Raw genomic sequence first — 26,803 nt, 5'->3', positions numbered from 1 at the left:
TGTTCATCTAAACTTCCCATCACTGGTATTCTTTTACAGAGGCCTGAAAGGACTAAGACTCTTCTATCAAATGCTGATCTATAAGTAAAGCCCTGAAGTTAACTTGAATTGATACATCTATCATTTGCTGAGTAGTTCTTCCAGTCCAACCACTTGGGATCCTTGTGTATCCATGGGGTCTAATAGAGTTCCAAGGAATAGATGCAGTTAATCAGAATAATGGAGGTTTCGTTTGGGTGAATTACTGCTTTGGTCACTTTAGAACTTCTTTTCCAACTCTGGGATGGGTTCTAATTTCCCAAAGAAATGAAAAAGACACTTTTCACTGATGAGGACAGATAACCTAAATTTAATAACCTGCCTAGTGCTATTTACTCAGCAATCATGCTTCCCAGATAGAGGTGTGTAAGTTGAATGCCTTACCACTATTCTTGACCATGGAACTTCTGTTTGAACAGCATGAACTTTCTATCTTATCTCCATAATTTTCTCAGTAGGTTTGGTGATCCTTTTATATTTGGTGGCATGGCACAAAGACTCCTTATAGCACTTGTGAAAAATTAGTTGAATGATTTAGCTACTTGATTTCTCTCTTTCTTAGAGAGGAACTTCATGTGAAAATTATACTAAGTTGCTCATGTTTTCTCTTTTATACTCATAGTTAGTGAGCATAATGCATGTAGTATGCACTTAATAATGTTTGAATAGCTTAATAGATAAGTTCAACTTGAAAAGCTGCACCTCTAGGATTACAACTGGCATAAACTCTAATGATTGGTGGCAAGTTAAGGAGGAAAATACAATAGCTATTGAGTTTTCATGGATTAATACAGGATTTTTCAAACTAAACTAGATTTTTTGGATCTTCTTGTTTTATTTAATTAAATCATGTATTTTCATTTTGAAGATGAATAAATAACAACATATTCTGTATCATAGGTGTGACATTTGATCACTGAGAATGATTGTGTGATTTCACTGCCGACAGGCATTTTACTGGTGCCACATAGTTCTACCTTTTGGGGAAGAGAAACAGCTGAACCTAATATTTCATTGACATGTTAGAGTTGGGTAAGGGTAACACAAGTTTTAGTTCAATCTGAGGTCTAAACTTTTCTTGAGTTAAAGTGAAGAAAAGTAAGAATTTTGAGGAAACAACATAATAACAAGCAGGCCGAGTCCAGGAGAGCTCATCCTATCATGTCAGTACAACATTTACATGAATAGTTTAGTTTTAACCAAACCCAATCTATAATTGTGTTAATCTTATGCTGAAAATTTAAATCTTCCTTATTTTATAGTTTTGACTTTAAAATGTTATTAAAATTTTATAATCAAATAAGATTATAATTGTAAAATAAGTTTATAATTTTACAATCAAATAATAATTGCCTAAGGAACTCAACAGTTGATTTCCTATTATAGTATGTCTTAAATTAGTATGTCCATCCTAGACTTCCAGAAAATTCTTTTCCTGTACAGAGCTTACTGGAATTCAAGTTTAACTAGTTAGTGTGTAACATAAAATCACTGGGCTAGAGGCTGTTTAAATCATCTAGAAGCAGTTGTTGAATTAAATCAATTTATACCAATATATTTATTTGGAAATTAAAAAATTAAGTTCCAGAGCATAGACAGTCACAATATTTTCTAGTTAAGTAGGTTTTAGAATAGCTTCATGTCATTTGTTTTCAAATCATATTTATTTTTTCCAAATTAAGAAGAAAAAAATATTTCCACTTGAGATGTCAGGAGAAAAAAAAAAAAGACTTTGTTTAGCTATACTTGGAAAGATACTCATACTGATATTTGTAGCCAACAGCCAGCAAGGCAGACTGCCTGCCAAGTATAGTTATGGAGATTTAACACTGATTTTGGGCCCAAGGAAGCCGTTTAGTGTAGTCATATTGAAGAGAAAGAAATGAGAGAGTTTGCAGTCGAATTTGACAATGGGTAGAATGGGAAGTAAGATCTCTGAACTCTCACACTCCTAACTAGCAGGTTCATTTAGCTGACAATTATCAAACGACTTAGATAAATAATATGAAATCATGTTTGAGGAATTCAGCATTTCCTTTAAAGTCTATGAATGAGATTTACACAACTATAGTTTAGAATTGAGAATATTAATCCTGATCACTATTAAAGTTTTAGAGGTGGAACCAGACTCCATGATGGTAAGGAGCTTAAAATTGATTCCTGGAAAAAGAAACAAAGACCTCAGCATGACCTTGTAGGGTGTATTGATCTGTTTCTCCACTAGCTAGCTGTTTTTCAAATGCTTAAGAGTGATGTGAAGGGGCGGTAACTATTTTGCTATTTGCCTGTTTTAATACCAAAGAAAGAAACAACTTAAAAACTGTGAGTAAAAAAGGTAAATGAAAATTTAGTGAATCTGCAAAGAGGTCTCAGCTTTAGAAAGAAAATATACATCCTAACAACTTTTACATATTCATTATAGTGAAAAACCACACTCTATAGCTAGTCCTTCCAACAATTATAAGGGAAAGAATGGTGGTAGTTAGACAACAATAGGAAAGTTATATGTTTATTATTTTTTGATAGTTGACTTTGGGGAAATATTTCAAATTCAAACTCTAATCCAACTGACTGTATCTGCATTTAGTGTGACTCCCAGATGGTCAGGGCAGCTGCACTGTTTACTTTCTGAATAGTTTTATAGATTGCCTAATGTTTTAAAGTTGACTTTTAAAATGAAAACCTATAACAATAGTAAGCATTATATGTAATATCCACAAGAGGCTACGTTTGCTTATTTCTCTTTCTAATTCTTTCATCTCCTTTATTTCATTTTCCCCCTTCCCTTTTCTTTCACCATCTGAATGAAATCCCAGGTGACCAACTGAACCCTGTTTATTTTAAAACGTTCAGTTGGTTCACAAAAATATAGACTGTGATAGGGCTTTCTTCTAAGTCCAATGTGTCACTGTTGGTTTGGATATGACTGCTTTTCTTCTTATTATTTTATTAAATTCATTTGCTGGGATATGCCTGCTTTATAGCAAAAACCAAACACAAATTCACTAGTTACAAAAAAAAAAAAATTGAAGAAAACATTTTCCATGTAAAATGCTAATAAACATGCGAATCAAGTTTATTTCCTTAAAATGTTCATCTAATGTCTTGTAGCTTTCTAGAAGTTTAAAAAAAGGAAACATTAAAACCTGCTAGTATAAAATGAAAAGAATATTTGTGTTGAATTTAATGAAAGTGTTGAGAATTTAGAATATCACAATTGTATTATTTATTACCTTAATTATATACTTTTAATATGTAATGGGTAAATGAGAATATAATCACTGACATAAATAATGAAACAAATTTAAAATATTCTATTTTAGTAAAACTTAAGACAATCAGAAATTAATATCAGTTTTTTTTTTAATCATTATAGTACTTTGACCCAAAAGTACTATTTAAGCAACATACAGATACTTTTGGGGAAGAAAATGATAATGGAAGTAGAAAGATAATTTCTGGAGAAGTTCAATATGTGTTTAAAGAGTGAACCTATTGTTGGCCCAGTGTCCTTTTTTTCTATTCTTTCTGTTAAATCAGAATTCTTCCTTCACCTTTCATCAGTTAACATGAAGAGTTCAGAGATATAAAGAGTTAAAACTAAACTCAAGATGCTGTTAAATTCTTGAAGTGACATGGTCAGAATAAAAAGTGAGATGGAAAAGTATGTTGCAATTCTGAGTCAGAATTAACATTTACTGAACAGTTAAGACTCATGTTCCCCTAAGTGCTAAAACTGATCATCAATTCAGTTAAAATTTCCAGTGAATATTTCAGCCAAATTGGTAAAGTCAATGACTTAATACATAACACAGAAACAAATATGTATGTTAGGCATGGATTTGGAAATTGTTTAAAAAAAATCACTGGACAGTCTCCCTTGCCCCACAGCATTTTGAGGTTATGGTTGCTAAGAAGCACCTAGTGTGTACTAAACACCACATTTGGTATTTGGAAACATTATCTCTAAGCCTCACAAATGATTCTTCCTAGTGAGTGCTATTTAGTCTTTGCAGATGAGAAATGAAGTTCAAGTAGACTGGGTACGTTGTATAAGGCTAGTAAGTAAAACAGGTGGAATTTGAACCCTGTTCAATCTATCTGAAAGCCTCTATTCATCCTAATATACAGTGTTGCCTCCTAGTCTTAAAACAAGTTGGTAGGTCTACTTTGGAACTATGAACATTTTTCAAATAATTTATTACATGACCTAATCCAATTTGGGGGTGAAATGCTGATTGATGTAGGTACTTATGTTATTTGTAAGAAACTTAAAAGCTATGTATGTCATAAAAGTCTAAATAAAACAAATTTTTGCCTATATAATTGGCATGACATGATTTCTCCATTTTTATAGACTATGAGTTTTGTAATTTAAATACAACCATAGAAACTTGGAATGATATAGTAATAGACAACTTTGTGTTTAAATAGATTTTTTCTAGTTATGCTTTAAGCCTAACTATTTAGTCATTGTGGAATAAATTTCATGACTAAGAGCAATATACATTTTATAATCATCTTGATTTCATATTTCTACTGTGCTTCATCTGAGTGGGAACACATTCATCATCATTACTGGGTTTATTTAAAGTTCAAATGTATTTATATTACTTCTCATAAACAAGATCTTCTCAAAACACCATTTAGGTGCTATGTTTCAATGTTTGTGTCTCCACCAAATTCGTATGTTGAAGATAATGGTAGTAGAAGGTGGAGCCTTTGGAAAATGATAGGTTGTAAGGTTGCTGTCCTCATGAATAAGATCACTACCTTCTATCTTGTGAAGTTATAAGAAAAAGATGGTCATGCAGGAAGCAGTCCTCAACAAGCCTCCACTTTCAGTGATTTGATCTTAGGGTTTTCAGGATATAAATTATCTTGTCTATAAGCTGTTTAGTCCATGCTACTTTGTTACAGCAGCCCAAAGAGCCTAATACAGTAGGTGCAAGAATAAAGCCTTGTCTTCATTTTCCTTTTAACTGCAAAGTTATGTCTTCTAATTATGTCTCTGTAATTAACCACTTGCTCACATAAATGTGAAGGATCCCACAATTTTTAACAAAAATAATGATAGTTTGTAGCTGGTGTTAAGAGAGTTTTGTGGTCTTAAGAGTCCACATTTAAGTGACATTTGAAATATTTGTTCACTTTTTGTCTGGTTTATTTCACTTATCATTACACCCTCTAAGTTCATCCATCTTGTTGAAAACAGCAGGATTTACTTCTTTTATTCATTTTTTAAAAAAGATTTAATTATGTATATGTACAAGAACTAGGGTACAAACTAGAGGTGCAGGGGATGAGAGAATTCACCAGAGACATCCTGGGGCAGAGAGGCAGATAGACTAAAATACACTGCTGAGGGTAGCTGAGAGTGAGACAGGAGAGGTCTGCTGCACCATGGGATCAGCTTCCTGCCTGGGGTCGAACTCATGCTGCAGAGGCTGCTGATAGCTTCATAGTGCTGTGTGTGCTTAACCCCATGGGCCACCAGGGAGGTCCGGATTTGCTTCTTTTAAAAAGCTGAATAATAGACCCTCCTTGGTGGCACAAAAGGTTAGGACGCAGTACTGCAAGCTCACCACAGCCATTTCAGTGCAAGTTTGATCCCTGACCCCGGGGGTGACCCAAATTGTGTAGTGACCTCTCTGACCCGCCCGCTGCTCCCCTCAGCAGTGTACTGGAACAGCAATGTACTTTGTCTATCTGCCCGTTCTGCTCCCCTGTCTTTCTCTGGTGAAGGCTCTCACCGCCCTTGTACCTCTGGCCTGTACCCAGATTTATATGCATAAATAAATAAATCTTAAAAAAAAAAAGAGCTGAATAATAACATTTCATTTTACATATACTTATATATAATTTACATTCATTTATACACACACACATACATAAGTGTGTGTGTGTGTAGTATTATTTTTTTCTTTACTCATTTCCTCAGCAGATGCTTAAATGTAGTTATGCTTTGGCTATTATGAATAATGCTGCAAAGAATATGGGGATACAGATATGGTTTTGTTTCCTTTGAATATACCCCAAAATTGCGGTGGCTGAATCATATTTTTTATGGTTTTGAGAAATTTCCTTATAATATTCCATAGTGGTTGTACTAGTTTACTTTCCATTAACAGTAGAGAAGTATTCTGCTTCTCTTTTACTCCACATCCTTGCCAGTATTTTTTTTTTTAAGATTTATTTATTTATGCATACAGAACTGGGGTGCAGGCCAGAAGTGCAGGAGTGGTGAGAGGATTCACCAGAGACAGAGTGGGGAGCAGAACAGGCTGACTGACAAAGTACACTGCTGAGGGGAGCAGCGAGCGGGTCAGGAGAGGTCTGCCGCACCATGTGGGTCATCTCTGGGGCAGGCAGGGATCGAGCGCATGTGGAAGTGACTTTCGCTTCTTAGTGTGCTTTAACCCACTGTGCAACCAGGGAGGGCCCCTTGTCGGTACTTTTAAAAATTTGTTATCTTTATGATAATAGACAGCTAAAAGGTGTGAGGTGATATCTTAGTGTAATTGCGATTTGTCTTTCCCTGACACTGTTAGTGCATGACCAGGGGCTACCCAAGGGCCCAAAATTGTTAAGGCGTACATGTTCTAAAAGAGGTTAAACCATGTACTATACAAAAGCAAAGAAAATAGAATCTATTATAAAATATCTTTAATAGAATTAGTGTGCATAGAGAGAAAAGACAGAATCAAGATTCCCAATTAAACTCCTAAAATTACCCATTCTCTTGTGAAATACCCAGCCAAACAGATTTGGCCCAAAGTGGGGCTTCTGAGGCTAAAGAAGCTTGCATAAACCAAAGGTACCTTCTGATGAGGAACCAATAGAAAATGGTTAGGACTATCTCAGACAAATGGGACAGAAGAAGAGACTCAAAACTCAAAATTAAAGTAGAAGTCAAATAAATGGCTATTGTTTCTGCAAAGGACCAGAACAGCCTCCTCACCTGTCTTCTTCCTAAGATTTCTGTACGTGTTTTCTCACATGGCTCCTTCAAGTCCCCTGTTCATATTGAAGCAAAGAAGCAAGAGATTGGGCCTACAAGCTTCTATGATATATGGATCCACTTGGCTGCTCAGGTCCACCCTTTGTTTCCAGTAGATACACAGCTCAGGAAGTCTGATTCCTGAAATGCTGGGACTTGTAACCCAACATGGCTGTTTGTAAGTGAGGTTGGGGAAAACGGAGGTATGTGTTGAATACCTTTTCATGTACCTGTTGGTCATCTCTTCTTTGGCAAAATGCCTATTCAAATTACTTGCCCATTTTTTAATTGGGTGTGTTTTGAATATTAATTCCTCATTGGATATGTAGTTTGATTTTTTTTCAAATTTAATCGATTGCCTCTTCATTTTATGATTTTCTTTGTTGTAAAGTTTTTTTTTTTTAATGTAGAGCCACACTTAAATTTTTCCTCATTACTTTTGCTTTTATCAAAGGCAAACAAATCTAAAATTTCATTGTCAAGACAAATGTCAAAGATTTTATGTACTTATGTTAAAAATCTTTGGGCACAAAGCCTAAATAACTCTCAATATAAAATATAAGGGTGAGTAAAGATTCAGAGAAATGACAAATATTGAAAATTATAGTAGATGGTTACTTGGCAAAAGAGAGTAAGAAGTACTCATATATGAGACATGAAAACACCAGAAATTATCTTGGTTTGTAGACACTCCTAGGTGGGAGGGGGGGGTTAGGATAAGTTGACATATAATAAGTGATTGTCCATTTGGAGAAGTTAACTGGGTAGAAACTAGGAGAGAAAAGACTTAAAAGAAAAGCAGACATTTTCTTTGGCTTATGACAAATAGAGGATGTGTTCAAGATGTTTGCAAAGAACAGTACTAAAAAAATGAGAAGTAAATTGTGGGATTAGAGGCAGGAGCTATGAAATTATGAGCATGTAACAATGAAGAGTCAATTAATTGGACAGGACACCTGGAAAGAGATAGAGCAGAAACCTAGAACTGCATTTATTTTTTTTCCAAGATTTATTTATTTATGCATACAGAACTGGGGTAAAGGTCAAAGGTGTGGAAGGGTGAGAAGATTCTCCAGAGACAATGGGGAACAGAAAAGGCAGATTGGAATATATTCTGAGGAGAGCAGCAGTGAGACAGGTCTGACACACCATGTGGGTCTCCTCCCTGCCTAGAGATCAAACTTGTGCTGCAGTGGCTGCAGATAGACTCATAGTGCTGCACTTTAACCCCTTGACCACCAGGGAAGGTTCTAGAACTACATCTTACCTAAGAAACTCAAAGTCAACAAGAATAGTTTCCCCTCATAATATAGCTCCAGAGCTTCCCAAAATGTGTGAGTTGTCCTTTTTATATATCTGATTAAGGAATCTCGCCTTGCAATTTAACTTAGTTTGAAGTAACATCAGTTTGTAAGGAAAAGTTATGGGCTTCAACATCAGAGATACTATGTGATGACTTCTCTTACTCATGTAAGCAAATGAGTAAGAGAATGCCTGGTAAATCCCAGCAGAGGCAATGAAAAAGATTAATTTGGGGCATCTCTGATGGCACAGGTGTTAAGTCTCAACAATGTGAAGCTCCTGTCTTGCCAGCTGCTCCCTCAGCAGTGTATTTCAGTAGATCTGCCTGTTCTGCTCCCCACTCTGTCTCTGGTAAATCCTCTCATCCCCTGACACCCCTGGCCTACGCCTCAGCTCTTATATGCATAAATAAATTAATCTGTTTTAAAAAGATTAATTTTGTATACCTAAAATCAAAAGTCCTATATTTTCAGTAAGTACTGCTTACTATTTTTCGACTGTATGGGAAAATCCTTGCCTTCTCTTTATCTCAGTTTTATCAGGAAAACTACTCCTGTGAAGTAAAGTAAAATGATTGATGTGAATGTCATACATGAGAATAAAGTATAGCACCAAGACTAAGAGCAAGACATTTTCCAGGAGTAGGAGAAGAAAAAATAATGTTTTGCAACAGAGAGTTTATTTATTGTAAGGACTAAAAATAAATGAATAGGCATTGTTTGATAAGTACAACTCAATTTCAGTTTGAATTGCTCTGAGTGTCCAAGTTTTGCCATTTATATAACTTAACATCCTTGGGCAATTTGTTTGATTCCCCAGTGATTGGCACAAAAGAAATGGACACACTGTAGTTATGGATGACTTTTTTTGGTAAGATTTATTTATTTATGCATACAGAACTGGGGTACAGGCCAGAGGTGCAGGGGTGAGAGGCTTACCAGAGGCAGAGTGGGGAGCAGAACAGGCAGATCAGCCAAATACACTGCTGAGGGGAGCAGTAGGCGTGTCAGGAGAGGTCTGCTTTGCCATGTGGGTCACCTCCAGGGTGGGGATCAAACTCATGCTTAAGTGGCTTTAGCTTTTTAGTGCTGTGCTTTAACCTGCTGCGCCACCAGGGAGGGCCCGTGGATGACTTTTAAAAATCATTTTAGAATGTGGTGCAAGTCAGTAAGGGGCAGCAAAGAGGCATGGAATAATATTGCCGTTGGTTTTTGTTTAAAAGTCTTAACTACCAATTACAAACAGTATCTCAAATTTGTTTACTGATTTGCTACTTATAAACCCCAGAAACCCCAATTGTATAATCCTACTTCATTAAGTGCTTCTAATAAGAAATGTTTATTGTTTTCTAAGGACTATAAATAATATTAGAGGTGGAAATTGTTCCATACCAAATGAAGTATCTAGGCTGCCTTCAAAAATCTTAGGAAAATAAGAACTTAGAAACTTAAGTGCTTTTGCATTTTTTTTCCACTTTGAGAATATTAAAATATTTGATAGAAGGACACAAAAAAGGATACTTTATTCAAATGATTTAGAAAATTATAAAAGTTGAGAAAAGATTTTTGCTTTTATCCACTCTATTTTATCCACCCTATGGATAAAATTATCATGACAAAAAATCAATAATATCAAATATCCTGTGAAAAAATTTTAGAATTATCCTAATATCTATTCTTGAAGTATGCTTTCTAATAACATAATAGCATTAGCACTACTGGATTTCATCTTCTTACCATGATATGGAGATTTTGATTTCAGTGACAGTTTTTTTTTCTCATTCTGGTTTAAAATGAGTATTTTTATGGGAGAAACAAGAACAAATAGTGAATAATACTATTTTAATTTGTTATCCAGATCTAGAAGCTTTTTATTTATCACTTGTCTGACATTCTAGATGCTCCAGGTATATTCTGTAGTAAAATTGAAATTGAAATTGCTTTAAATTACTTGTTATGTCATTTACTCTTACAATTTGATCACAATTCCTAAATGGCTGTGTAAGTTATTCACATAAAACAGATATTTTTACTCATCTCTATGTATGTTACCTAATAATTATTCCATAATCAGCAAATTTAATTAATCTCATTAATATAAAATAAGTAATTTAGAAACAAAAGATTGGACATGTTATTATGTAATAAAAAATACTGTTTTTACTTTTTGTGAGTTTTTTAAAAACATGTTAGAAAGAGCAGGAGAAATCTCAAAATCTGTGTTCATCTTTAGTTACAGAAGTTAGTTGCTCAAATCAGTATAAAGACCTAAAAAGAAAATTTTGTTCAGTCATCATGTTTTATGTTTCAGTAAATGATGTTTTCACTTCATGCCTTTTGAATGCTTTAATTAATAATTTTCTTTAGAATTTTAAATAAAGTGATGCCTTTTCCCACTTGAAACCAGAAATTCTCTACCATCTAAACCATGCTATATAAAAAGTCAGAAATGTGAGTATATGAAATAATAAATTATGATTTGAAATATTACAATTATACAACAATAAATGAAATTAAGTAGTTAGGAGCCCTTGGAAAATCCTTTTTTACAAGTTAGGTCTGATTACCAGTGCAAACCACTTATAATTTCCCAAAGAAGAAGGCTATCCAAATACAAATACAAAAAGAGAAAAAAAGTTTTACTGTAACATATTTTGTGACCACTTCAAGAATTGTTCAGTTAGTGAGTACATCAGAAAAAAAATTCTAAACTATGGCAATTAAAACTTAATAAAGCAATGTTTATATTCCCTGGTATGTCACTAAATCGATTTCCTTTTGTAGAATATTATGCCAAAAGAGAAATCATCCTAACATCTTTCTAGATTGTGGCTTTTCCAATTTATATTCAGTGTTGTCATTCTTAAGAGTTTTAAAAACACTGTTAAAAGAATAACAGGACTTTATTTTGCCTATGATAATCTTTCAAGGACTTTACATACTTAATATTTTTAAACAAGTCTTGTTTTCCAGATTACTAAGTGACTGAGATTTCAGCATGCTATCCAAATACAAATGAACAAAGCAATGTAATACTTAGTCATTAAAAAACTATTATCCAGATTTGTATTTATTACATAGCATTATAGTACATTCAATCTTAAACAAGCCAAACTTCCTGCTCCACGACAAACTTAAAACTTATAAAATATAGAGCTAAAGTAAAACAATCAGGCGATAACTTGTGTGTATAACATGATGCTAACACTACAGTATGGAGGAAAGGGAGACCAAGTTACATTCTACTGTGCTCTACAGAAATTTGTCCAGTATTCCCTCTATGAAGAAGTCTTGCCATAAAATTCTCATTTGATGCTTTTTCTGTTTGGCATGGAAGCAAGTTACCCCTCTTCTGTTATTAGGCTACAACCTTAAAACTCACTGGTTTCAGATACTTGAATAAATCATGTCAGATTTTTCCTAACCCTTACCCTACATTCCTCCTAATTAGATAGGGATTTGTTGGAACTTTATTACTCCTCACAAGAAAACTTTTCAATTTTCCAAGGATTGCTACAGTTAGCAGTGATTCATTTCATCATGCTGGGTCCATCCATATCTAGCAACAATTTCTTAGAGTCTGTGATACTGTTACTGACCTAATTATTGTTAACTGCCTAGAAAGTCAAAGGCTGAGCCAGGGGGAATTTCCACAAAGGCATTTTATCCTGGGTAGTGCTACATAGGGAGCATGGCATTTTTAGGCATTCTTAAAGGGCCTACTCTTAAATTCATCATTAGAAAGTCAGTTTCTGATGGGGCATCCTAATACTTCCTCAATTAAAAATAAGCAAATATATAAATGTGTAAAAGAAAGTGTATATAAATAAATGGGAAGGAAATTCTGCAGGCTCAGTGAGGTGTCAGCTGTTAGAGTTAACCGACAGCTCCCAATATTTTCACTCTGCTTTGTTTGTCATGTATCTTTGCTTTTAACTGGGCTTTAACGACCCCTAGCTGATGTCTAGGAGACATAGGTGTTGCCAATTACCTATTGAAAAGGGGGGATGGGGGAGGGTGGTTAGCAACCTGGCAACCCGCCTCTCATTTGCCATCTGTGGGCAGATAGAAAGAACCCTGCTAAAATCCTACCTCTCTCTGGTAAAAAAAGTAATAGTGCGGGTAACTTGGGACTTTCAGTATTTCTACTGCTTACTTATCCCAACGTAGTTTCAATTATCCCAAGTATTAGGAAGTGGGAAAAGCAAAGAAAGAAATGCAACCATCTAAGGAAGTGTGACCTACTATCTCGTTCAGTGCTGTAATGTAGAAAAATCTGACAGTAGTCACTTTCTTTTAACCCTGGAGAGAGGGAGATTAGTCACAAACAAAAGAAGTCAGCAATCTAGAAGATGCTTCTAGGTGATACACTCGAGAGAGGATGGGCATCCATCAGGTAAGTATGTGAACAATCTTTGTGATCAGTGCTGTGAGTAAAGGGTCTCCGATTAAGAGGAGAAAAGGCTAAGGAAGGAATAAAAGTGTTGGCAGTATTTCAAAAGGGTATTTAAGTTTTCTATGCAATCCTATTTTTCAATCTGTTGGAAATCAGTGCTCTAAAGATTCCTTATAGCTGCTGCTGAGCTAGGTGATGGTTGATTAAGCTATTCTCTGAGTTAGGTTAAGCATCAGCCTGGAAAACTCATGTATATTCTGAGTCTGAGATCTCTAACCTCAGGAAGAAGAATCCTACGTGTTTGGGTATAAGATTTAGTGTTCAGTTAAAAATCAATACCCAGCAAGTTAGAGAAAGAAAGAAAAAAAAAAAAAACCACGAATTTACCCCCAGTGGGCCATCATTTTTGGCACTCCAGTCATGTGCAATACCACATGAGGACGGATGGGGCAACCATCTTCCATAGCAGTAAAGAAGCGCTGCAGAGGGCTCTCCGAAGTCGCAATTGTCAGCATCACCTGGGAAACTGGTAGAACTGTAAATTCTTTGGCTGTATTCCAGAGCTTCTGTATCAGAAGCTTTCTGGGTGGAGCCCAATAATCTGTGTTTTAAGGAGTCCTCTAGGGGATTCCAAAGCGCACCAAAATGTGAGACTCACAGCGCCAAATAAAGTCCTTAACTGCCTACTTTTATTTAAATTCATTTTAAAAAGGTCCTCTCCAGGGATGATGGCACTATGTAAAGCACATCAATACTTCACAAGGTCCTTTTTATAAACATGAGATCCAGTTTAAAATGTACATGAACGGTGGTGTTAGAGAAGTCCCAGAGTCCAGTGCCCATGGCTACCTCTAGCTCAGCCATTCCATATTTGGCGGCTTTCTGTTGGTGTTCCGCTAGCTCCAGAGTAGCAATTTGAATTTAATCCCTTCTCATAGCTGCCTTAGATTTCAGGTTGTTTGGAAGGTCCCCGGGGTCGTCCTCTGTGCATGTAAAAATCTGGTCAAGGTGTGAGTCAGTGACACTCTGAGATCTTCCTGAAAAATCTGATTTAGTGGTTCCAGGGTAGGTTAAAAGTCAATCTTGCTCCATGCCTGATCATCTTTAGCTTATTTTGTGTTGACATTTTTACAGCTGAGGTGAGGTAAAGCAGAAGAGACTGAAAACAAAACATCTATTCTTCATGTGTGTTTTCCTTAGATTTGCTTTTAACATTTTTAAAGTCGCTGCCAGGGGAGTAATTAGCAGCCCAGATAAAACCCACCTAAAACAACTACGTGTCTGCAATCAGGTATGCATAAGAGAACTATAAATTTGATTAGAGAGTTACAAATAGTTTGCTGGTCCATATTTCACTTCCAGAAGATACAAAGTTAAAAGGAAATTGTAATGAGAGCATGGTTTTTATCTCTCTGTCACCATCAATCATTATATTTTAGAGGCTAATGTTCAGAGGTGCTTGGGAATGAGGGAGAGAATTTAAAAAGCAGGAACCAAAGAAAGCGCCTTAGTGAAAAGGAATGTTATTTTATTCCATTCCATGCTCGGGAAAAAAGACACTTCTTGATGTGTTGCGTATCTCACATCACATAGACAGCAAGAGTATCTGCCAATGAATGCAAAAGGGAAGATTTTTAAAATCAATATATTCAAGTAAGAGGAGCTATCTAGGCATTATTGGAAGTTCTCTTGCAAAGGAGAAAATAGGGGAGAAGTATTTGCTGGAGATTCTGGGAGGTGGTGCTATGTCTGGCTTATAGAGAAGGCTGATGAAGAGGAGTCTGGGAGAGCATTAAAGGCTAGAGTGTCAAAGTACACTTGAGGTTAAAGGAAAATAGTATAAGTGCACTTAGAAAAGAGTAAGGGAAAAATGTTCAGGTAATTCCCTGAAAAACTGGGGTTTGGGGAAAGGCAGTCAACTTTGAGAGTGAGCTGTCTGTTTTCTTAGGCTAGAAGAGGACTTCTGCAGGTGCTTAGTGAATTCAGGGAGACCTTGTATACATTTTTATTCATTTATTAACTTACAACTGTAAGTTAATATTCAAGGCTCTGATGGTGTGGACATCAGAAGCAGTCTGATTCCAGGAAGCTTGCTGAGTAGTTGGAGAGAGAACACCAGATTGTAGGCTCTGTGTTCAATGAGGTTGGTCTTTGAAGCCTCTGATACTTTTTCTTTCTTTTTTTTTTTTTTGAGGCTGATAACACTGTTGGCTTTTTTCAGACTTTAAAATTGAGTAAGTGACAATAAGTTGTTAGAATTTCCCTCAAAACATAATTTAGAAAACCATACTGGAATCTCCTAAAATGGCAAATTAACATTTAGAAAGAGATTTAGAAATAATTTGATGACTGATGTTATGAAAAGAGGCTTTGTAAATTAAAAGCAGACTGAATAAGGAAGATAAGTTAATTTTCTAACCCTTTGAGGAAAATAGTTCAAAATTTCTTAAAACCAAAACTGTTGTGGTTCCATGAACTAATTGACATTTATTATGATATACTATTTATTTTCCCGTGAAACAGAATATCAATCTTTAAAGTAGCTGAATTAAATAGTAGCATGTTATATTCTGAAATTCTTTATGTGGATTCTAGAAAAAGGTCAAAATTCACCACAGCTCCAAAAAGTCTTTTCAACATCTCCACATAGATATTAAGCTGCCACTCTATACCTGTACCTATATGTCTATAATGCATTTTAAACTTAAACCATTGTCCCCAACTAAATTTTACCTAATCCTCATCAAGTGTGTTTTCCCTTCAGCCCTCAGCATGTAGACATAGCTCAGCAAATGACTTCATGACTTTTTTAGTTGTTTAGGACAGGAAAATGGTAATACTGTAATTCCTTTCTTTCTTCCACAAATCCACGTCTAATTTATCAGATGTATGACTGGGTCCAGCTAAATAATTTATTTAGAATCAGTCTAGTTCTTACTACCTCCACTATCCCCAGCCTTGGAGAAGCCAGGCCCATCTATTCATGATTGTTGAATAACCTCCTAAAGACTCTTGCTTCTTTTAAGCTTGCTGCACGGGCAAAGTGATTCTTTTTAAAGCAAAAGTCTGATCATGCCACTTCTGTTTCAGTACCTTCCACTGGTTTCACTGTTTTTTATCAGAGAGGAAGAGTACATTTTCTACATTAAATGTCTACATGACATTATTGAATGCGCTACTTGCTGTAGCCCCAGCTGTTTATCAGAAACACATCCTTGTATTCACCCTCATCTTCTGCCCCCCATACTCCACTTATTATTGGCATCAAGAGATTTGTATTTGCTGTTCCCCTATACCTATAATGCCCTTTCTCAGAGACCTTTTTGCTTATTCACTCATTTATTCAGATTTTAGCTCAAATAGTACCATAAACGAGGCCTTCCCTGGACATAATATATAATGCAAATTCCTCATTTAGAACCTTCCTGCATGTTTTCTAGGCTTTGCTTTCCCATTTTGATTCTAAGTCGGTTTTGTTATTTTTGACATATTTTACTGATTTCATTTTTTCATCTTTAGTATAAATAAAACAAAAGCTCCATGAGAATGGAGATTTGGTTGACTTTCTTCACTGCTTTACCCCCAGCATGCAACCCAACTCTGGCCATCAAGGGTGTTCACCATAAGCCACCCCATATTTACCAACCCAAGATGACTATTATTTTCTTAACATGGCTTTTATCATATTAAGTATATAATAGAAACTTTTAATTTTTTTCTGCTATATTAAGCCTAATTCTTCTTGCTTAGTTTGTTAGACCCCAGCTGAATTCACCGTATTTGTTTAGATGTGTTTTTCTCAATATACTTATTGTACTGAGGGTACTAGTCAGTTTTTCTGTAGTTGACATTCTAGTTCTCATTCTTCTTTATTATTTTTTCCCTGTATTACCTTCTCCCCAAGGGAGCCTTCTTTTTCCAAAGTAAATGTAGTGTAATTTCACAGCTCTTTTCCTTTCTCTTTTTCTTTAGCTAATCCAATGTTAGCATTTAATTTTTTTTATTGAGACAACATTGATTAACAACAATGTATGTGATTTAGAGGAATAGGTTCACACCTCCTCAGATGTATATTACCATATCACACTCACAACTTTAACAACTTAACAGCATACTTTAAGTACCACGTACCCCATTAACATTTTCCCAATTAAACCAGATTTTATTTACCATTTCCTTTGAACTATGTAACTTAGAGTATTTTTTTTATTACATGCATACAGTGGCGTATTCAGTTTGTTTCAGAGAAACATGTAATGATTGTGCTTTAGTTAGATATAATTTCTTTAGAAAGTGTTCAGGGAAGATTAAATTATATTATATATAGCATGATAATATAAAAACAGAAAGGAAGATATATTTCTCTATTGGATGTTTTAAATAGTTTAAACGTGTAGAGAAAAGAAGTGACATGAATCATCCTCTCTAGTCTCTCAGCTGCTTATATATTCAAAATAACTTGCACAGGATGTGAGGGCCATCTGACCATGATGTTTGTCACTCCATTGATCTCCAGGTTTGATTCTACTGATCTGGCTGATAGATAGGTGTCCCCTTTCTCACTTCCCCCAAGGGTCTCTCCCCAAACTTGTACTTAAAGAGCACAGCTTCCACAAATGAAGATAGATCATTTTTAGGTCAAGGGTATACAAGTAGCTGCTCTCCTCTGTTAGTACCTTCAAACACTCTCAAAATACCCTCCGTATGGCTGGTGGTAGTGCAATATTGCCAAATGATTTGGGGAAGGACTGGGATACTACTTTATTTTCAAACTCCTTCCTTCCCCATATTCAATGAACCATTGGGATCAGCTGGATCACAAATATCATTCAGCAAGCAATATTTGAATGCTGCTGTAGCTACCAATCTCCTGAATCAGCTCCAATCCTTCACACTTGACTGGTCCATCTTCCTTAAGGTTATTTTGTAAGAATCAGTGACTTTCAGTAATATTTACTTAACAAATATCTATTGATCACACACATATGCCTTGTACTCAGATGGGCACTAGTGTAATATCTGAGGATGTCTTTTGTTGGCTTATTCATATTTGAGACTGATTCAAGAGAAGGTGATTGTTGACTCATAAGCTTAGATGTAAGATTTACTAGTATTTGGAACAGCATTTCCTCAAGGCATTTCTCACTGGTCTATATAAAATTAATTTTGATTCATTTATTCTAAGCTCAAACACACTAACCATATTTATCAATTCCACTGGTACACTACTTAAAATACTCCACTCCATATCTTTTTGATAAATATTTATGAACATACTTCTAGTGTCACAACCAGTATTATATGTGTGCAACCTTCAGCATCTCATTAACATTGATTTCTTTTTTTAAGTTTTATTTTCTAGTCTAAGATGAACAATGAAAGTCACTTAACCCTAGTGTGTATGTAAAACAAAAGTGCAGAGAAGTTAATACCCAAGGAACACCCTTGACCTGTTGCCTATGATTAAATGCTTTACCCTTTCATGTCTTCAAGTGAACACATTTTTTTTTTTAAGATTTATTTTATTTGTACATACAGACTGGGGTACAGGCCAGAGGCTCCGGGGCAGTGAGAGGATTCACCAGAGACAGAGTGGGGAGCAGAACAGGCAGATCTACAAAGTACACTGCTGAGGGGAGCAGCGGGCAGGTCAGGAGAGGTCTGCCTCACCATGTGGTCACCTCCGGGGCAGGCGGGAATCGAACTCATGCGGAAGTGGCTTTAGCTTCTCAGTGCTGAGCCACCAGGGAGGACCTCAGGTGAACACATTTTATAAGCGATCTCAAAATTCTTGTGAGATGGAATAGCATTTACCTTGTAGGAGCTGACTCTTATCTCTCTCTCTCTCCCCTGGATCATACAACCACTTGCATGTAAGCTTTTCCCTTACAAGAGTGAATCAGGCTATGCATTAATTCTAATACATAGAGAGTGATTTTTTTTTTAAATCCTTTTCACCAGAATATAATTGTATTTATTGCTGTGTTCTATAGAAACTTTCTTATATATAGGCTTATTTTCTTTTATATCCAAGGTGAATTAATCACTAAAAAAAAAAAAACACTTTAAGAATTCTCTTTTAGAGCTTATATTCTCACAAGCTCAACCTAAGACAGGCTTTAGAGACATAAAAAAAATGAAAATATAACAGTCTCATTTTTAACACACTTGAGGAGTATTGAAAAATACAGTAATATAAGTAAACAAATATAGTAAATTAAGAGCAGTGAAAAAATTGCATGGGTGCTAGGAAGACTGGAAGGAAAACATTAAAAAAAAAAGGGACTCTAGAATAAACAACTAGAAATAAGTCAAATGTAAAAGGGTGAAAAGTAAATTCTTCCAGATGTGATTATAGAATGACACAGAAGCTTAATAACAAAATATCTACAAAACAGTAAAAATATTTTGGAGTTTATGAAGTATAAAATTCATGGTAGAATATCCAAGAAGGTGAATTTGCAGATGGGTAAGGCCTGTGCAACAGAAAAATTCAAATGACTTGGTAAGGAAACCATAATTCATCTTTCAGGTGATGAGAGAGAAGCTAATAAAATTGGTGGTTCTTAAAACTGTTTTGAGTCAAGAATTATTTCAAAAAATCTACTTGAAGTCGTTGTCTCCCTCTCAAAGAAAACCAGCATATCCACAAAACTTTTCATTTGGTTTTGTGATGAAATACTATTTCAAGATATTAAAATCTGTCTATGAACCATTAAAGCAGGTGTGTTAAAATCTCTTGTACTAAAATATTTAAGTCCTGAGGGTAACATGATTGGATTAGTTTTGAGCATTTTGGTAGCCACATAGAAAATGGAACATATTTAGAGAGCAAGAATCAAAGTAAGGACAAAAAAATCTAAAATCAAGTAAAAGATGAACAGCAAAACAGCAGTGTAAAGAAGTGATAGACTTATAGTCAAAGGACACCTTTTTAGAAAACTGGAGTCAACTAGTTATGTGCAATAAGAGACATATTGATTAGGAAGATTTGTTTGCTTCTGGACATGTTACCATTGGGTTGCTTATGGTGTATATGGGTAAAATGTCTGTAAGAATTTGTGTGGATAAGTCTTGAATGACTCAAGATAAAGATTTGGAACACCCCTATTTGTGGATAAAACTATAAGAATTAATTAATTAGTTGAGGGAATTGGTGTAGATTGCAGAGTGGGCCATGGACAGAGCTGAATGGGAAAAAAAAAAGATATTTAAGGGTCTTAAAGAAAGAGTCTTTATGGACACCAAGAAGGCATAAATAGGAGTAGGCAGGTTTCCAGGAAAAGAGGTACTATAGAAGACTAATAATGGCAACCTCAAGAATGGGTAAATGCTCATAGAAAGTGTGTTTAAAAGTCACATGAAAACAAGGTTTGAAATGTTTTCATTGAATGTAGATGTTCTAAGCTTATACAGGAGCAAAGGCCTATCAAATTCTGTGAATTGGAAAAGTAATAAATACAAGTCAAGGAAAAGATAATTCTTTATGTGATATGGGAGAGGGAGCCGAAGGTCTTTTTTCCTGGTTGATGAATTTTCTAAATTATATAAAAGAGAGGTGATATTTTTATAAAAACATTGAAAGGAATGGAAGAAAGGCAAGCAAGAGACCCAATTTTAAAGATTGATACTGTTTATTTTACTTGCCAGTCCTAGAGTATCACTATTATCTGCAATATTGTTAGTTGCTTATGTGCAGAAATAGTACAGTGAGTTAAAGTGTGGTTGGGAAAATTATAGAAAGACATAGGTATGTGGGAACTGAATAGGGAAGAAAATGAGGAGTTGCCAAGTAAGTGGGAGAAAATAGAGAGGAAATTGGAGGTCAGTAAATGATTGAAGAAAAGGTGTGACAGAGAATGAGCATGTGTAAAAGCCTAAAAGAGGTGAGGACTTAGTGTCTGAGTGCAGAACATTGGAATTAATAGATTTCTGACAAGGTACTTCAAGTCACCTGTCCTTTTGTTATAGGAGGCAAATCAAAGGAAATAACTCCAGATGTGAGGAGAATGGGGAATTCTGAGATTAGTTCCTAGATACACATGAACACCAAGTTAATCTAGATAGTAGTGTCCCTTAGGTGGAGAAAACATTAAGACTAGCAAAGTCTTCCCTCTGTAGAAGGAGAGAAGAAGATAGGTCAGTACCTAGAATTGTTTGTTATCTGAATGGAGGGACCTGACAGGTTTCATTAAGAAAATATATGGTAATATTATTAAAGGAAAACACAGAATTTTGATTCAATTATTTTTAGAGGTAAAAATAATTTCAATTATGACAAAAAGGAAGAAGCAACATTTTATTTAGGGTTTGAGAATATAAAAGGGTATTTAGTACAGGAGAGGAGTTTTAGAATGCAAAGAAAAAAGTGTTGGGTATGTGATTTAAACTCCTATAGTCTATAACAAAATGACTTTTACTAGCATTACATTTTGTGGGCCTGTCCACACAGCCTTTGTTTGCCTAACTCCTATTAACCTCTACAGAAGTAGTACTGTGTGGATTACAGCTTGGAAAACATGGCAGAGCAGTCAAGGATAACGGAGTTGTAAAGCATTTTGCAATAGATTTGATGCCAAGTTATGGCTATTTCAACTCTCAGGTATCTGAAGGGCAGGATTTGGACAAAGATGAGGCAACTTCAAGGCCACCCAGCTTTCTGGGTTGCTTTCATGTCCATTCGTCTTTCAACTCAGCTAAATTGAGAACTCTGAGAAATCTGGGACAGATAATTTCTTTACATCAATACAGTAAAACACTTGTTTTACTATTAAGCATATTAAGAAATGCTAAACAAGTAGTTGTTTTTATTGAAGCTTGTAATGTACAGAAGAAAAACTACAACTTACCTGTTGTTTCTTCTTTTTGCCTTTGTTGAAGATTTATTTTCCTTTTAGGTATTCAGAATAATGTTAATTATTCAAATATGTTGGAGCATATTTAATAATTTTTACCTATACCTTTTAATATCTCTTGTACCTATATGCTTGTCCACTTTGATAATTCTGTTGAAATGGCACTATACAAGGAAAACTCAAGAAGGAATTTTTGGTATTACTGATTATTGAAGGCAGGCATTGTAATTATTAGAAGTAAATAAAAGAGGAGGTTGGATAGATTTGAGAAATCACTAAATCATTCATATAAAAGTGGAATTGTTTTCCCAAAGTAAAATTTATAAAGTTAACTAAAAGTATAAAAGCATACATATGGATCAACAAATGTTCAAATGGATAAATGACTTGAACATTTGTTGACCTGAACCATAAAATATATAGAAGAATATATTGGCAAAAATACTTCATGACATAAATCTCAGCAACATCTTAAAAGATATAGCCCCCAAAGCAAAGAAAATGAAAGAAAAGATAAGTACCTGGGATTTCATCAAACTAAAAAACTTGTGTACAGCAAAAGAGACACTAACCAAAACAAAGAGAAAATTTGCATACAATGCAACTGATAAGGGGCTGTCACAAAAATTTACAAAAATCTTACATGACCCAACAAAAACAATGTAAACAATCCAGTCAATAAATGGGCAGAAGAGCTAGGAAGACACTTTTTCAAAAAAAAAAAAAAAATGCAAATGGCTAACAGGTATATGAAAAAGTATTCAATGTCACTTATAATTAAAACCACAGTGAGTGAACACTTTAGAGCAGTAGAATGGCACACATTAGAACAACAACAACAACAACAACAGGTAACATGGCAAGGATGTGGAGAGAAAGGAGCTCTGCTACACTGGTGGGAATATAAACTGCTCCAAACACTATGTAAAGATCTCCATTTTAGACTACTAAAAATGGAGGTACGATATGACCTAGCAATTATATTCTGGATAGGAATCTAACCAGAGGACACAAAAACATTGATCCAAAAAATACCTGTACCCCTATGTTTATTGAAGCACTACTTAAAATAGGTAAGATATAGAAACGGCCCAAATGCCCCCAAAATAGATGACTGATCAAGAAGATGTAGAATATATACATAACAGAATACTATTCAGCAATCAAAAAAGATAAATTCAAGCCAGTTGCAGCAATGTGGATGGAGTTAGAGGGGGTCATGCTCAGTGAAATAAACCAGTAGGAAAAGGAAAAATATTGAATGGTTTGACTTATAGAAGGAATGTAAGGGAACCAATTAAGGGATTAGGAAAAAATCATATTAATAATAAAAAAAGTAGCAGGCAACCATGGATGAGAGACTTATGTGATGGAAGGGGAGGAAAAGAGATCAGGGCAAGGGAGAGAACAGCACAAGGAACTATGATAATAATAGTTCATGGGCCGGGCTTTCCTTGGTGGAATAGTGAGTTAAAGTGCAGCACTGCAAGCTAGCCACAGCTGCTCCAGTGCTAGTTCTATCCCAGACCCAAGAGGTGATCCACATGGGGCAGCAGACCTCTTCTGTGTTGCCTATTGGCCCTCCCCCCCAGCAGTGTACTTCATCAATCTGCCTCTTCTGCTCCCCACTCTGTCTCTGGTGACTCCTCTCACCACCCCTGTACCTCTGTCCTGTATCCCAATTCTGTATGCATAAATAAATAAATATTTTTAAAAATCAGTTCATGGATCAACAGGTGGTGAGAATTTTATGGGGAATACACAATGATGTAAAAGATTTAAATAAAAAATAAATGTAAAAATAGATCAACAAATGTTATGACTATCAGGAATAATATAATAAATATGGTTTTGTGCATAGAAAGTAACATATACATGTTGATGAATATTATATGCAGAAGTGTGCAGACCTCATTATATTAATTAAAAAGAAAACAAATTATGATACTTATAATTACATAATAGAGAAACATGCATGTCTGCTTGACCATGTAAAATCAAAAGTTAGTTATCATGTGGTTCCACTATGTTATGTAAAATAGTTGAAAATTTTAACTTTTGTGCCGGGCAAGTTATGAATTATACTGGAATTTGTCTTTTAAGAAATATTAATGTTACATCTTATGTTTTTATTAATAGTCTGCTATCAGAGCATCTCCAACAGCTATATACAAGACCAAAGTAAAAGCACAGTAGAAAGTTCCAATCTCTGGGTTGTTTGACATACTGTCTTCCCACAATAGCAGAACTTCTACTGTTAGGACAGAGTTCCAACATTTGTTGAGCTCTACCAATTTTAATAGAGTAATTTCACAGTGATTTATAAAATAAATTCAGACAATTTGTCAGATATTATTATTCTTTTTTTTCTCATTATAGAGAAGAGCATAAGACTCCAAAATATATTGTCGTAAAATTGCCTGTGCAACCTTGAGATCCAGTGACTATGGGCAGTTACACATACTAGTAATCTTTACTGTTATGGCTGAGACTTACCTTAACCTGAAGACCTTTAAGCTTGGCTGGGTGATTTGGAGAATCATATTGGCAACCTCTGTGTAGTCCTGGAAATCTTCCCATGACCTGGACCCAGAAGTCAGGAGAGCACTGTGCTGTTTGGTGCTTGCTTTTTTCCATTCATTTCCCCATTGTATTTTCAGTGAAAATATTTGCTTATAAACCTTCCTGTAGTCAGGCTAAGATGAAAAACAGATGATACTTAGACGAGTCTTCCCAAGTATATTGAAGAAAGAGGAAAGAATTTTCCTTCATGGTTAGGAAAGTAAAAACACTGTATTACAATGGAGTGGGTAAACTTTAGTTTCTAGTTTGAAGAGGCATGTATAACATTATAATTGGAGGCCCATACTCATACCTCCAAGAGTAAAATGTCGCCCTTATTTCACAATCCAACATCACTAGAAGTTTCAATGACCATTTTTAATTTAATGTTTTAGGCTTCAGGGAGATAATCTGGAAGAAAGGTCAGAAGAAACATCACAAATACTTCATTCTCCAGATGAAATAATCCCGGATTCTCTGGGTAAGTTTTAAATCCAACATATCAGAATTTTAGTAGCAATGGAAAATTAAAAATAATATAAAACTAAACAACTTCTCCAATACCAAATCACTGTACCTGCCTATCATATGTCTACTACCCCTAGTGTCAGACGGCTAAGGGGAAAGGAAAAAAGGAAGCAACAAGTGTGACTTCTGAGAGTAGTCTTTTGATGCCTGTACTTTTCTGAGGTACAAACCAATCTCACTTCCCTTTGTTGACTACAAAATTTATTAGCTAATTCCATCTTGTTCTTAAAAATTCACATGTCTATTCCCATTCGCCCTTCATGGATACCTTCAGGCTTCCTGGGCAGAAATGTCAACAGCATACTTGATTTTTCTCCCTCTCTCTCAGTTCTACATTAAATCTATTTCAAATCACATGTCAGCATCATTGCAGAACTTCTTACCCAGTCAGCTTTCTCTTCATACTCACTCACATTGCCTAGTCTATACTTTTGTTCTCTTTCTCTGTTTAATGTAACAACTCAATAAACAGGTCTTCTTGTACTAGCTCACACTCCTTTAGTAGTTAACTTTTGAAAAATAATGATACTTATTTCATCTCCCTTCCCTATACGGCAAATGCAAACTCCTTAATTTATTATACTAAGTTCAGGGTACTTCCAAACATTTGCTGAGTAAATAATGAAATAATAAACAAATAGGTAGGTAGCTAAATAAATACACAAATAAACATATAAATAATGCTACTGTAATGAATATAAGTAAAGTATATGAATGCTTCATTATCCAGTGTTTTAGCAGAAAGCTATGAGTACATCCAGCTATGATAACTAGAGGGAAAAGCATATGAAAATATCTACCTTACATCTAAATAGAGGACATATTTAAAAAGATGCAAAACATTTCCAAATAATAAGAATTAATTGGATACTTCAACTATAGAAAGTTAAGAACTCCTGTTCTTAAAAATGCCACAAAAAGTGGATAAGTAAAAATTAAAAATAGATTTGCAATATATTGGTCACTAATTGAAGCTTAATATTCATCATACAAAGAACACAGTTTAATAAAGAAAAGATACAAAAATTGCAACAGATAGACTTTTCAAAAAGGGAAAAATAAATGGTCAAAGAATATAAGAGAATTGTTAAGTACCAGTCAAGGAAAACCATATTAGACTGTAGAAAGATGCTACTTTACCTTTAGCTTGGTATTAATTAAGGAATCTGGCAAAATCAAGTGCTGGTGAGCACAGAGATGAGAGAGAAAGCCATACATTACAGGTGGAGTATAAATAATTTTGGAAAAAGTCTCCCATTATCTTAAAATCTTGAGTGTTTTTATCCTCTAAAACCCATGAAACTGTATTTTCTGGTAAATATCTTAGAGAATCAAGTCTTTTTTTCTTTTTTTAATACCTTAAATTGTGAACATGGACTCATGGACACAAAAATGGGTACATTGAGCAATAAATAGTGGAAACTGGACTTCAACTGCACAGATAGGCAGGATGAAATAAGTGGCAAAGTTGATGAACAATTGTTTCTTAAAAAAATCCTTATTTTCAGAGGTGGATAGTTTTGTTTGGTGACTTAGTTATACTATATATATTCATTAAACATATTTTATATATACTTTTTACATTTTTAAAATGTAATGTTACTTAAAAACACTACAAGGTTAAAGTTCTATGGACACATAAGCCAGTGTCAGTGTAGCACAACAAAATACAAAGAAATGTTAATATATATATCCAAGTCTCCTAAGATCTGATGATATGAATCACCCTAACAATAAAGCTGAATAATGTGTCATTGGCAACATGGACTCTGGTCATTTCTTCATATTCTTTTATCTCCTAGAGGTAGCCTAGCTTCCTTTACTGATATTCTTGCATATGTACCTTTACTAAAAACATTGTTCTCTGGCTTGTAGTCAAGTTCATTCTTTTGACCTATGCCTATTTTAAGCCAGTGGTCTAAGAAAATGGCAAATCTCTGATGACCTTTATTTTATCCACTATTTTTTTTTTTTTAATTATTGTGTGTGTGTGTTTTTTTTTTTGCCCACCTCCGTTGGAGTTAGGCTTTTTGAAGTTTCCTTGTTCACCATCACTCCCAATATAAAGCCTTGCCAAAATAATTATTTAAATACTGGCCAATTTAAAAACAATTCTATCAAA

The 26,803-nt window shown here is 34.9% G+C and overlaps 1 protein-coding gene across 1 annotated transcript in view; it reads left to right on the top strand.

The window, feature by feature from the left end:
* The window catches only part of LOC101630356 (chromosome unknown open reading frame, human C8orf34), a 294,360-nt gene that overhangs the window by 202,723 nt on the left and 64,834 nt on the right, over positions 1-26,803 (top strand). The window contains 1 exon segment of the mRNA XM_012723108.1: positions 24,549-24,634. Within this exon segment, the coding sequence (XP_012578562.1) occupies positions 24,549-24,634 (86 nt within the window).

This window comes from Condylura cristata, unplaced genomic scaffold, assembly GCF_000260355.1.
Source record: "Condylura cristata isolate star-nosed mole 26May11 unplaced genomic scaffold, ConCri1.0 scaffold00009, whole genome shotgun sequence".
Lineage (NCBI taxonomy): Eukaryota > Metazoa > Chordata > Mammalia > Eulipotyphla > Talpidae > Condylura > Condylura cristata.
Note: the sequence above shows the minus strand (reverse complement) of the source record. Positions and strands in the feature narration are given on the sequence as shown.